The sequence below is a fragment of the Nicotiana tabacum genome, chromosome 5 (genome assembly GCF_000715075.1).
Source record: "Nicotiana tabacum cultivar K326 chromosome 5, ASM71507v2, whole genome shotgun sequence".
Lineage (NCBI taxonomy): Eukaryota > Viridiplantae > Streptophyta > Magnoliopsida > Solanales > Solanaceae > Nicotiana > Nicotiana tabacum.
In genome coordinates, this window is record NC_134084.1 from 148,908,454 (window position 1) to 148,922,848 (window position 14,395).

Consider the following 14,395-nt stretch of genomic DNA (forward strand, 5'->3'; position numbering starts at 1 on the left):
ATACAAATGTCATAACCCCACAAAGCCATAAACTTTATCCTTCAAGCTTTTTATGACCACAAGTTTCAAAAGCCTTCTTTTCTTTTCTTAAACTTTGTGTCGACTCAAACTACCTTATCTAAGCGGGCGTTTGGACATAAGAATTGTAAAATTCCAAAAAAAGGGGTGAAAAAATTTTTCAGGTGAAATTGGTATTTGAAATTTAGAAATGTGTTTAGACATGAATATAACTTTGGGTCTTTTTTGAAGTTTTGTGAGTGAAAATTTTGAAAAACAGGTTTTTGGAATTTTTCAAATGTTCGAAAACTTTCAAAATGCATCTTCAAGTGAAAATTGAAAATTTTATGAACAAATGCTAATTTCGAAAAAAAGTGAATTTTTTTTTGGAAAAAAAAGAAAAAATATCTTATGTCCAAATGGGCTCAAATTGAAGCGGAGGTAGTAGCTAACCTGTTGCAAACTCAGCTGATTAATTCAGTCTAATCCGGTTATATGGGAAAAGTTGCCAGTTAAAAAACTTTTCTTAATGAAGTGCCAGTACTTTACAATTTCTAAATTTGGGAAAAGAAGGAGCGCAGAGAGTAGTGCAGAAATCTGTTGATGCATCTAGAAAGCTGAAACAGATACACATCGCCTATAAAGCTTAGAGAATAATATTTTCTTGTAAAGGAGTATGTCCGACTCTTAAGTCATTGGTGGTTTTTGTTTTCTTTGCTGGTTTGCCCTTTCCGTATGTGTTGTCGTGTTGCACGGATACAGCTGTCGGACTATGCAAAATATGGTGAGGTATGATCAGCTTTGATTGGATATTTGGTTTTTGCATTGCTTTGTATAAAACATTAGCATTGTTGTTTAGCAAATAAAGGGAAAACTAATGCTAACTCTTCTTTCAGACACTATTGTTATTGAACTGGCTAGCATGCAAAGCTTTGCTTATCAATCACTGTGAATATTTTCAATTTAAGTGGGACTGGTACTTGTAACCGAATATAGCCTCAAGATTCAACTATGGTAAGCTTACAACAGAATCATTGCCCTCCATCTCATGCCAGTTTAACACCTGACCGCATGTGGCATCTGCGTTTTCACATAAATCTCGTAAGACAGGACGAATGGAAAAAGCTGAGCCATGTCAGCTGTATATGCCAAAAATCCCTTGCTCAACTGTTACTAAAACTTTTTAGCATCTTTAAGCTGCTACTGCTACCTTCTTAACACCTTTCTTCTCTGTTTTAAGAGGGGGTGCCACTTCAGGTTTCTCAATTCCTTGTATATCCGTAATCCTCAATTTTGTTAATTCCTAAAAATGAATAGGAAAAGAGGATGAGAAGTAACAATGTGTATAAAACATGGCTGTGTTTCAGGCAGTATGTTCATTGTGGATGAATCAATGACTAACCTGTCGATGTCCTCGTGTTCGTCGATAATTCTTCCGTCTCTTCTTCTTGAATATAAGTACTTTAGCATCTAATGCCTGGACCAAGACAAGGACAGATTAAATTTCCGAATCTATCTGGAATGAAATAAGATGTGTGTGTGCATATATGAAGCAAGTTATGCAATCATCCAAGCTCAATGCCTGAAGAACTGAACCTAGTTCCACATCTATGGCATTCCTCGAATAAGCTCAGCAAGATCCAATAAGTAATATAATTGAAGCTAACAGTTATAACTACTGAAAAATGAAGTTTTGTTAATTACACAAACCATTCTTGAGGTATTGTATATTACTAATATCAGTCCACTTACCATAAGTGGTTACAGGTAGTGCAATATATGCAATACCTTTTCAACAGTGAGGAAAAATAGATCATTAAAAAATAACAACAATTACGCCTCAGTCCCAAACAAGTTGGGGCCAGCTCTCGATGAACCTTTTTTTCCTTGGGATAAGTATTCCTCTCAATGAACCTACTTATAGAATTCATTCAAATAAGAACTTCTTTTAATATATTTTAAAGGATTAAAAAGCGGTTTATGAGGAAATTGCTAATCCAACTTCTCAAACTTCATGGGAACTGACATAACAGTCACTTACTAGTCAACCAGAAAATACACAAGTAAATATGCAAGCAAACTAAAGGCAAAGGTAGACTCATGGCACAACTATCTTACATGCTCCTCAACGAAAGCATGAACAGCTGCATCCGGCAATATAGGCCTGCCAATGATTGTCTGAGTCGTTGAGCCCAGCAGCAAAACCTTATTTAGTATTAACTGAACACAAAACAATGACATAGTTACGCACTCACGTGACAGTAATTCCAACGTACAAGCATTTTTCACAAGTAAGAGACAGGCAAAAACTAAAGTGAGAAAGGAGAAGCACATAGCAAGCTTCATCAGGGTCAAGGTCTCATGCGCAACGTGATTCTGCACTTTGAAGCTTATCTTGTGCTACAGCTTGTATTAGAACTAAAACCTATCAATAAACACAAGCCACATCATATTTAAGGGTGATAAGTTTGTTCCTCTCTCCTTTCTATTAAAACTGCCATAAGATTTGTTTTCTAAACAATTTCTATAGTGGTAGTTACTTCTAACTAAGTCGGAAACCAAAAAAATTAGCATCTTCCTTTAGCATCGAAAGATATCAAAGCCAATTAGTTTCATATGGATTATGGAACCCAAGACTTTTGTGCATGCACATCTCAAAAGATGTCCATTTCCAGCAATATAATTCAAGTCTCCTTTTTTACTTCACATAATTTTAGAACAGAAGGCATACTACCTTTTTTTTAATTATAAACACTTGTCAATTCTTCTCCAACGTAAGTACGTAACAAATAGTCTCATTAACCCTTTTACAGTGTGATACCTGCATATTAAAACAAGGAAACTCATTTTGCAATAATATCTAGGATACGCAGAAAATATTATAAGGCTGTTTCATCACAATAACATGGATTAATAGTTTTCTCAAAGTCCCAATGGTCTAACTTGCATTTACTTTCTACCATCAAAAACCTAAAGATTAAAGAATAAACTGATGACAGGAGAAAGAATAATGGTTTTCAAAAAAAAAAAAAAAAAATTAGTTGCTTGTTTTCTTAGACAAACCAAAGTTGCATGGTTTTATGAAAAATGCCTCTTTAATTAAGGAAAACTACAGAGGAATTATGGGGCTATTACATAACAAGAGGAGGGTAATTATCAAATTTCAAAAACAATAAAAGGGCAACTTATTTTTCTCCCTTTTCATCAAGCATCAGATATGTTAAAAATAGAATTATGAAATTCCCCGCATCTAATAATAAATATCTTAAACTTTTTTCCACTTATATCACCACTTCATTGATGTAATACTTTTTTCTCAACTTTTTCCTTAAGAATTGCTCTGGAGCCTTTTCTTTCAAGTAATGCCAATTGATGCAAGGTCAGTAGTAAATAATCTATTGAGAAGAGCAAAGATAAAAGTAGCGGACTGAGACCTAACACATTTGCACAAAGAACTAAGGAGATCATCAACTAGCTCCTACAGTCCTAAATAAGGTTTGGTAGAAATTGAACATTTAACACATCCAGAGGGACGAGTTACATAAAGCTCAAATGAGCACTTAAGAGTATCCCTTTACCCCATCATTCCTTACTTGAACAAACAACAGAGCTTAAAAACAATGATACATTGTCACAATCCAACCAGACATTTGACAGCCACAACCCTAAGCTCAGCCTTTAGTTTTTTTTCCTGATGAAATTTCAGCAGTTAGGGACAATTGTAGTATGAGAACAGCAGGTGCATCCGCACTGCATATTCTGCATTTGATTTTAACTATATGAACTGTTGAACAATTTTTAAGACATATTTTTACTAAGTTAGCACCCGCTGCTACAACGTCCTCAAGGTGACTTCTGTTAGTTGTATGTATAAGAAAAAGACATCAACTTTGTACACAACTTCCAGAAAGCAAGAACCCAACTTACCTTGTCATTAACTTCGCAGAACTTCAGTTTCTCAGTAAAAATGGATTCACCATTGCTCACTTTAAACTGGTGAAAACCAATCTATATAACAAAAGACAACAGCTTCAATTCTGTAAAGGTCACAATTAAAGATACAAAATTTATCACTAAACGTATATAATCTATAGTGTTAAAAAACTCCTAATATATAAAGTTAATCAAAAATAGAATAGACATTCATATAGTCGATCCCAACTAGTTTGGGATTATAAGGTATACAGGAAACAGTAATTAACCTGAACAACGGCGAAAACGGGTTCATATGGTTTGAAGACCCGGTCCGATTTCTGAAGTGGGCCGATGACCTTATACCCTATTTCAGCTGCCTCGTGTTCTTTCTCCTCTGGAGTGTACTCTCTGCTGGGCTCAATATTCGACTCCAAACCCTCCACGTCATGATCATCATCATCAGTTTCTTCTTCACTTCCCTCCTCGTCATCATCGCTATTGATCGGTCGATTGGAACAGAAATGCCTGTGGAAAGATGAAATTTTAGTGGTAACGTTAGGGCATTTGGGAGAGGGAGTGAGTGTGTCGATGGATTTGAGTATTTGTGGGGTTAGGGTTTGAGGCGAAATGGACGTGAGGGAATGGAGAGATGATGGATTTGGAGAGAGAAGATATGTTAAATGACGGCTTAGGGTTTGAACGCATCGCCGATTCGCCATTGTTTGGCTGAGCTTTGAGCTTTTGGAGTAACAGTTTAACTTTTACTTAATGGCTATCTTTAGCTTGATCAAGAAATAATCAATTCACCACTCTGAATTTGTAACTTTTCATATGATCAAATTACTTAATTGCTATGTTTAGCTTGATCAAGAAATAATCAATTCACCTCTCTTAATTTGTATCTTTTCATATTTAGGAACTAAAAAGCGTCCTAGGTTTTTTGCTCAAGCTTCTAATAACTACGTACATAGTATTAGTATGTCAATGTCAAAGATATCTTCCAAGAATAATGCTATTCTATTACTTAACTTTTGTTTCGTGAAGAAACAATTGCATAATATTAGAAGCATGATAAGTTTATTCCTTCTCATCAATCATGCAAATAATTTAAAAGGACATTTCAATATGATCTACTTTATTTGTTTGTGTAAATATTTTTTGCATAGTCAGCGCATTAACATATAGGCTCATCAATATTATTAGATATCTATAATTAGTTGAGACCATTATTACTTCCTAAAACCTCAATCGCCATCTACGATCTCCACAAATTAATTAAACATCGTACCCATTATTAATTGTGTAGCATTTTTCATTCTGGAAGTAGGTTAATTAAACTATGTACTTAATCATTCTTGTGCAATTCTAGAGTAGTTGTTTGAGACAAATAGGAAACTCTCTATTTATAGAAATGTTCTAAGGAGAGATTCAAGATATATATGATGAATCCAAAAAGGCCAAATTGTTTAACTTTTACAAGTCATTTGTTCACTATCAGTTGCTTCCTTGACAACTTGACTCTTTACTAATGCCAGATGAAGGAGTTATTTGATTTAAGTTTTGCGTCATGTATGTATATAATGAAGTAAAGATGGATTTGTTGCGGAAGCCAAATGTATAGAGTGTGAATAAGTCACAACTACTATACCAAAAATTATGACAGCCACCAAATAATAAATAAGACAATAAAGCAATAATAAAGGGAACACCAGAATTTACGAGGTTCGGCTAATTTTGCCTACTCCTCGGACACAACCAATATTTTATTCCACTCCAAAAATACAAGTGAAATAATACTAAAGAGAGAAGATACAAATGCCTTAAACAGATGAGAAGGCAAATGAGAGGTGTGTATCAATCCTAAACATTAGGCCTTCTTTTATAGGGGAAAAATCCCCCCCAAACTTAACTCCCAACCAATGTGGGACTTTGGCGTTTTGCCAAACATCAACAAATCTCCACCTTGGCAAAATTCCACATTTTCAATTCTCTCTCAATAACAAATTTTGGTTGTGTCTTCATCTTCAATCTTCAGTGTTCAACAATGTTGATCAAATCCAAACAATGTTGAAACTTGACCGCAGTCACCACCTTTGTCAGCATATCAGCAGGATTCTCTGTAGTATGAATTTTCTTCACCGTGACTCCACCTTCTTCTATGATTTCTCGTACGAAATGATACCGAACATCAATGTGCTTCGTCCTTGCATGATAAACTTGGTTCTTCGCTAATTGGATAGCACTTTGACTATCACAAAAAATTGTGACACCTTTTTGTTCAACACCAAGCTCCTTTAGCAATCCTTGAAGCCAAATTGCCTCTTTCACAGCATCTGTAATAGCCATGTACTCTGCCTCTGTTGTAGACAAAGCAACTGTTGACTGCAAAGTAGACTTCCAACTAACTGGTGCCTTTGCAAAAGTAAACACATAACCAGTAGTTGATCTTCGTTTGTCCATATCACCCGCAAAATCTGAGTCACAATATCCAACTACAAACTGATTGTCTTCCTGCTCAAAAACTAACCCGACATCTACAGTATTATGAATATACCGTAGAATCCACTTCACAGCTTGCCAATGCTCCTTCCCTGGATTGTGCATATATCTGCTAATAACTCCAACAGCTTGTGAAATGTCAGGCCTTGTGCAAACCATTGCATACATCAAGCTACCAACAGCATTTGCGTATGGTACCTTTGACATATACTCTCGTTCAGCTTCATCCATTGGCGACATAGTAGTACTTAGCTTAAAATGGGAAGCAAGTGGAGTACTAACTGGCTTAGTCTTGTCATCTATGCCAAAACGTTGAAGTACTCTCTTCAAATATTCCTTTTGAGATAAACAGAGTTTCTTTGAACGTCTATCTCTAATTATCTCCATGCCAAGAATTTTCTTTGCCTCACCCAAATCCTTCATCTCGAACTCCTTCTTCAGTTGAATCTTCAACTTATCAATTTCTTCCGAATTCTTGGAAGCTATCAACATATCATCAACATATAGGAGAAGATATACAAAGGAACCATCTTTAAGCTTGTGCAAATACACACAATGATCGTATTTGCTTCTCTTGTACCCTTGCCGCAACATAAACTCGTCAAATCGCTTGTACCATTGTCTAGAAGATTGTTTCAATCCGTACAACGATTTTTCAAGTTTGCACACCATATTTTCTTTTCCAGCAACTTTGAATCCTTCTGGCTGAGTCATGTAGATTTCCTCCTCCAAGTTTCCATGTAAAAACGCAGTTTTTACATCCATCTGAACTAGTTCCAAATCCAATTGTGCTACCAAAGCCAACATAATTCTAATGGAGGAATGTTTTACAACTGGAGAAAACACTTCATTGTAATCAATTCCCTCCTTTTGAGCATATCCTTTGGCCACCAATCTTGCTTTGTAGCGAACATCTACTTGGTTAGGAAATCCTTCCTTCTTTGCAAATACCCATTTGCACCCAATTGCTTTCTTTCCCTTCGGGAGATTGGCCAATCTCCATGTATGATTCTGATGAAGGGACTGTATCTCATCATTCATGGCAATCCTCCACTTATCTTCTTCTGAACTTTGAACAGCGTCTTTATAAGTAGTAGGAACATCATCAGCTACAATTGAGGTTGCACAAGCAACCGTCTCTATGAGACGAACAGGTTTCGTTATTGTTCTTTTTGGCCTGCTGGTTGCTATTGATTCAAGTTGTTGTTGAGATTCCTGAGTTGGAATCTCCTCTACTGGCTCTCCTTCCAGAGGGTAATCTTCATTTGTTTCCTCCTCTGCTTCTTGTGTAGGAAAAATAAATTTTCCCTCAAACTCCACCTGCTTAGAAGCACCTTCATTTTGTTTGGTATCTTCTGTTACCTTATTTACCATAGCAAATTCATCAAAGGTAACATCTCTGCTGAATATTACTTTCTTTGTCATAGGGCACCATAAGCGATATCCTTTGACTCCAGAAGTAATTCCCATAAAAATAGCCTTCTTTGCCCTTGGATCCAATTTTGACTCCGTCACATGATAATATGCAGTTGAGCCAAACACGTGCAAAGAGTTATAATCTACAGCAGGTTTTCCGTACCATTTTTCAAATGGTGTTTTGCCATCAATAGCAGCAGATGGTAGACGATTAATGAGGTGGCATGCATATGTAATTGCCTCAGCCCAAAATTCTTTGCCCAAGCCAGCATTGGACAACATACACCGTACCTTCTCCAGCAAGGTCCGGTTCATACGTTCTGCCACTCCATTCTGTTGTGGTGTATGTCTAACAGTGAAGTGTCGGACGATGCCATCATTTTCACAGACCTTATTGAAATGATCATTTTTGTATTCACCTCCATTGTCTGTGCGAATACACTTGATCCTCCTGTATGTTTGATTCTCCACCATCGTCTTCCATTTGAGAAAAAAAATTCCCAGCACTTCATCTTTGTTTTTCATTGTATACACCCACACTCTTCGAGAAAAATCATCAACAAAGGTTACAAAATAGTGCTTCCCACCCAATGAAGGTGTTTTGGAAGGACCCCAAACATCAGAGTGTACATAATCCAAAATGCCTTTAGTATTATGGATCGCTGTACCAAATTTAACCCTTGTCTGTTTCCCTTTGACACAATGCTCACAAAACTCCAAGTTGCAAGCCTTTACTCCTTTTAACAATCCTTGATCTGATAGAGTTTTCAAGGATTTTCCTCCAGCATGTCCCAAGCGCATGTGCCATAGCTTGGTTGCTTCTGCCTCTTTGTCGTCACTGGATGTCACTGTCGCTGTCCCAATAACTGTACTGCCACGATAGCGGTACATATTATTATTCTTCCGATTAGCCTTCATTACACTAGTGCACCGGAGCATACTCTCATCACTCCATTTTCTGCAATGATTTTGAACCCTTTTGATTCTAGGGCTCCCACAGAGATGAGATTCTTCTTCAAATCCGGTACATATCGAACATCTATCAATGTTCTGATCATTCCATCATGGTTCCTTAATCGTATTGAACCAATGCCATATGAGGTAAGAGGGCTGTTATCCGCTGTGTGGACGACTCCATATTCTCCTTCTTGAAATTCCACGAACCAGTCCCTGTTGGGACACATATGATAGCTACAAGCCGAGTCCATCAACCATATGTCTGAAGATGTTGATGACTCTGTTGTAACTAATGAGAAGTCTGAATCATCACAATCAGCTACATTTGAATCCATAATGTCCTTTCCATTGTTATGTTTGGCCTTATTCTTCAACTTCGGACAGTCTTTCTTCCAGTGCCCTTTTTCTCGACAAAAGGCACATTCATCTTTGCTGGGTCTGGATCTTGACTTGGATCTTCCCTTCTTTGTCCTCGTTTGATTTTGAGGACGACCCCTCACAAATAGTGTTTCTCCTTCTCCGCCCTTCTGTTTTTCTCGCTTTCTTTGTTCATAGCTGTACAAAGCCGAACAAACTTCTCTGAGAGAAACTTCGTCATTTCCATGGAGTAGAGTAGTTTCAAGGTGCTCGTACTCATCAGGAAGTGACGCCAACAACATCAAGGCCAAGTCACCATCATCATAAGTTGTATCCATATTTTGCAAATCTGTAACCAACTTATTGAAACTGGTGATATGTTCATTCATCGTGGTACCAGGAACATAGGTGAAGTGAAACAGTCTCTTCTTCATGTACAATTTATTTTGACTGTTTTTCTTCAAAAATTTATCCTCCAGTGCTTTCCATAATTTACTTGCAGAAGTTTCCTTTGTGTATGGATATTTCTGCTCTCTAGCAAGGTAGGATCGAATGGTACCGCAAGCAACACGGTTGATAATTCTCCAATCTTCTTCTCCAATAACATCTGGTTTCTTTTCTTCAATGGCCAGATCTAGCCCTTGTTGAAAAAGGACATCTAGAACCTCGCCTTGCCACATCCCAAAATGTCCGGACCCGTCAAATATTTCGACCGCAAATTTCGCATTTGACACAATTCTTGTCATAAGCGAAGATGCCAATGATGACGTATTGTTGACACTTGATGTAGATTCTTCTTGTTTATTGTCTCCCATCTTTGACACAAATATTATTTAATAGCTGACGACACAAATCAAGATTATTTCCTTTCTGGTGTGGAAGATCAGACTAAGCTGCAACCACAGAGCATACTCAGACAGAACCTTGACTCAGTTACCAAGATAAATCTTTTCTGATGTGGAAGATCAGACTATGCTGCAACCACAGAGCATACTTAGACAGTACCTTGGCTCTGATACCAATTGTTGCGGAAGCCAAATGTATAGAGTGTGAATAAGTCACAACTACTATACCAAAAATTATGACAGCCACCAAATAATAAATAAGACAATAAAGCAATAATAAAGGGAACACCAGAATTTACGAGGTTCGGCTAATTTTGCCTACTCCTCGGACACAACCAATATTTTATTCCACTCCAAAAATACAAGTGAAATAATACTAAAGAGAGAAGATACAAATGCCTTAAACAGATGAGAAGGCAAATGAGAGGTGTGTATCAATCCTAAACATTAGGCCTTCTTTTATAGGGGAAAAATCCCCCCCAAACTTAACTCCCAACCAATGTGGGACTTTGGCATTTTGCCAAACATCAACAGGATTGATGATTTTTTTTCTAGGTGCAGTCTTAGAGTTAGGTCCAAAGGTAACAGCATTATGCACTAATCTTAGTTGTTATAATTTATGTTACTCATCATCGCATCAGCCTTATTAGTATCATTAGAACCATATATACCCTTTCCATTGATCATCTGACTTTCAAACATTAATGATCATAACATAGGCTTGATTCACGTTAAGAAGTGGTCTAATCTTTAGCACCTAGTTCTTAGCATTTTTATATGAGTCATTACGCCATATGTAGGTGGAGGAGATAGTGTTTCATACTCATCCCAAAGTTCTCTCAGTCGAGAGAAGTATACAGAGATAGAAGATGCTTCTTGTGTTAGTGTAGCAATTTCCTTATGCAGGTAAGTTGCCTTAGAAACATTGACTTTATCAAACCTTTTCCTAAGATCTTCTCAAACACTGTGGGCATCTGATGCATAGATTAATGTACTGAACAGATTTAGAGATACTGTATTCATGATCCATGCTAACACTATTACATTGCATCTATCCCATAGTTCATGAAGACTAACATTATAGTTACTTTTTTTGCAAGTGCCTAAAACAAAGCCTAATTTGTTCTTGCCATATAATACAATTTTCAATGACCTACTCCAGATCGAGTAATTCTCAAAACCTTGTAGCTGAATAGAAATAAAAACCGAACATTGTGTATCAGATGGATGTATGTACATAGGATGGTGATGATCAACTCGATCGACTGATTGAGCTGATTAAGAGATGTGAGTTGAGCATCAATAGCTTCTTCAAGAACTGGCATTGTTGCAGAAGTGAAAAACTTGAATCGAAAAAGAGAAATATAGTTATTAGCAAATGCACAAACTACTCGCAACCAATTGAGGTCCAATTGAACAAATCACAAACCCTAGCTCGAAGGAAGTGAGACTCGGATGAGAAATTGACTCAAAAAATTAATACAATGCAGATATTAAGGATGAGATTAAGTGCTCCATCACATCGATCTGAGCTGCCATTACTCGATTAACCGAACTCTAATACCATGTTATGGAGTTCTGACTATGGCGGAGATAAGAAAGAAGAGAGAATATGCAATGGAGGAGGAAAATAGTTACTCCATTTACTGCAAATATAATATATACAGCTACTCTGCTTATTTGTGTAAGCACTACTATTTATAAAAGCTAACAACTAACTCAACTACTGATCCATTTAGTTATAACTATCTATCTACTAACTAAAATACAATTAAATAGGCCGGACCCACCGCTCTCAACAAAAAATCAAACGAAAAAAGAAGAAAGATTTGATTGAACTACCTAATGCATGGTAATATATGTTAAAATAATACTCTAGATCGCCAAATACTTAACTATTAAGCAATATATTATGAGTATGCAACTGACAATTCAAAATATAAAGCTCAGGAGACGTACTTAATTAGGATACTAGAACAATCCAAAGTGTTAAACATTAATGGAGCAACGCTCTATTACTTTGGTGATAGTCCCATGAGATTTATACCTCTCGTGATCGCCTCGAATTTTTAAGGTTCTGTTTAGTATACAAGTTTTCGACTAATTTTAACTTTACCTTTCAAAAATTACTTATACAGTCAAACGTCTCTATAACAGCCTCGTTTATTCCGAATACTTTTGGATGTTATAGCAAAGTGTTGTTATATAAAATATATATTATAACATAACATGAAAATTGGTTCCGAAAAAGCTTGACTTTTATAGTAAAGTATTGTTATATAGGAATACTGTTATAGAGAGGTTTTACTAATATATAATTGCTAAGAAAATTGTTTGAAACGTCCAGTGGTACCTAGATCTGGGTTCGTTGCATCAGCATGTTCCGTAAGATCAGATTTATTATTAGACATTATTAAATAAATAACAGTTGACAAACACAAGCGGGGATAGCTCAGTTGGGAGAGCGTCAGACTGAAGATCTGAAGGTCACGTGTTCGATCCACGTTCACCGCATTGATGTTTTTCCCCTTGAATTCTCGTTCATTTCTCGCTTTTAGACTTCCGCGTCGCTGATAGTTATGTTTTTGGCCACTCGAACGTTAAGTTGTTAACTAGAACTGGAATGCTGATAGTTAACCTTCAATTAAGGGATAAGATGTTCCACTCTCTTTTCTTGAACTAATGACTAGGTGTTGGAGATCGATCCCGAGTCCCATCAAACCAGAACACGAGGTCAGAGTATTCGTCCTCGAGAACATTGGATCCATGATTTCGGAATTGACCTTGACCCTGAACGAGCTCGAGAAAACATCGTCAGTGTGATCAACAGAAGATCGAAATAACAGAAGGCCGAAATATCCGTGACCGGTCGAGTATTACAGCGAGAATTTCGGCACCTATCACTTAGGAACCGGCAAATTAGCAAATCAGGAGATTTTTATCTTTTATAGAATTGTATCTAAAGTAGGACTCCCCTACTATATAAAGGGGGTCTAATTAATTGTAAAAGACATTGTAACAATCATTCAGAAGCAATATACTGTTATTTTCTCTTTAGAGTTCTTATTCAACTGCGTCTTGACACTGATCAAAGTGCATTCTATTCAAGGGTGGCTCACCTCTCAAGGCTCTAACTATTCAATTCGTGTGGTTTGAATTTACTATATCATACTTTATTTCAATTGTGATTTAATTTATCACTTTGTATCCATTTAATCCACGTATCCTTAAAACCACTTACAAATTCAATTGTTATTCGATTTTGAGGGTAAACAGTTTGGCGCTCACCGTGGAGCTAAGAATAATAGTAGTTATTTGATACAAATTTTCCATATCACACACTACTTTACACTTGCTCTTTGAAGTGCCTCTAATTTCATGTTAAAGCTCAAAATGTCAAACTAACAATTGCCACTCCTACCTGTTGATAATGAGTCCGGTCACCACGGCAAAAAAAACAACATAGCGCCCGGTAACGAGGTACTGCCCGTTGATCCTATCGGAATTCAAGTCGCGGTCCCGTTGGACGCTAACTCACATGTGGCGATCGACACAAACCTGCCTACCGACTTCGAGAATAGCATTCGTGGTGGAGCCCGATCGACAGCAGAACACTCAAAACAATGGAGGAGATAGGATCAACATACGGATAATCTTTAAAATGTTACAGGTTCGACATGCAGTGATAGTTCAGTTACAGAAAAAAAGCCGCGCACCGAGCAAAATTAAACCTGATCCGTCCCGGAAAATCACCCGTAGGGAAGAACCGGTCGTAGAGAGGTTTAATGAAAACGAGGCGGGGATCAACCCCGAGATCATAAAAATTCTCAAGGAGCTGACAAAACGGATAGAATCAGGGGAGAAGAAAATCGAAGCAAATGACAAAAAGGTAAAAACCTACAATTTCAGGGTCGACCAAATCTCGGGAGCGCCACCGATATTGAAAGGCCTGGATTCCAAGAAGTTCGTACAAAAACCTTTCTCTCTGAGTGCGGCTCTGAAGCCGATTCCTAGTAAAGTCCGCATGCCCGAAATTCCAAAGTACAACGGAGCAACCGACCCAAACGAGTGTGTCACTTCCTAGACATTTGCCATCAAAGGGAACGAATTGGAGGATGATGAGATCGAGTTTGTGTTGTTGAAGAAATCCGGAGAGACCTTGTCAAAGGGAGCTATAATATGGTATCACAACTTACCTCATAATTCTATTGACTCATTTGTTTTGCTCACAAACTCTTTCATGAAAGCACACACCGGGGCTATCAAGGTTGAAACCAGCAAGTCGGACCTTTCCAAAGTAAGACAGAAAGAAAATGAAATGCTCAGGGAATTCGTGCCCCAATTTCAAATGGAAAAAATGGATTTGCCACCGGTTGCTGATGATTGGGCCGCTCAAATTTTCACCTAAG

The 14,395-nt window shown here is 37.3% G+C and overlaps 1 protein-coding gene and 1 non-coding gene across 2 annotated transcripts; one reads left to right on the top strand and one right to left on the bottom strand.

Annotated features, from left to right (window-relative positions):
- Window positions 1–814: 814 nt before the first annotated feature.
- LOC107817464 (large ribosomal subunit protein bL21m-like) lies at window positions 815–4,857 on the bottom strand. Its single transcript, XM_016643294.2, has 5 exons — window positions 4,200–4,857; window positions 3,925–4,005; window positions 2,116–2,217; window positions 1,400–1,474; window positions 815–1,300 (listed from the first exon to the last, which is right to left on the bottom strand). Exons 1-5 carry the CDS (start codon window positions 4,629–4,631, stop codon window positions 1,190–1,192), a joined length of 801 nt encoding a protein of 266 aa, XP_016498780.1. The 5' UTR covers window positions 4,632–4,857; the 3' UTR covers window positions 815–1,189.
- Window positions 4,858–12,427: 7,570 nt separating this feature from the next.
- TRNAF-GAA (transfer RNA phenylalanine (anticodon GAA)) lies at window positions 12,428–12,500 on the top strand. The gene has a single exon. It is a non-coding gene; the product is annotated as a tRNA-Phe (tRNA).
- The last annotated feature ends 1,895 nt before the right edge of the window (window positions 12,501–14,395 follow it).

Excerpts from the sequence above, each read along its gene's own strand:
- LOC107817464 (XM_016643294.2), bottom strand. The coding sequence starts at position 4,631 with ATGGCGAATCGGCGATGCGTTCAAACCCTAAGCCGTCATTTAACATAT. Across the intron at positions 4,006-4,199 it reads CCGTTTTCGCCGTTGTTCAG|ATTGGTTTTCACCAGTTTAA; the intron begins GTTAATTACTGT and ends TTTGTTATATAG. Across the intron at positions 2,218-3,924 it reads TCTGCGAAGTTAATGACAAG|TTAATACTAAATAAGGTTTT; the intron begins GTAAGTTGGGTT and ends TTTTGTGTTCAG.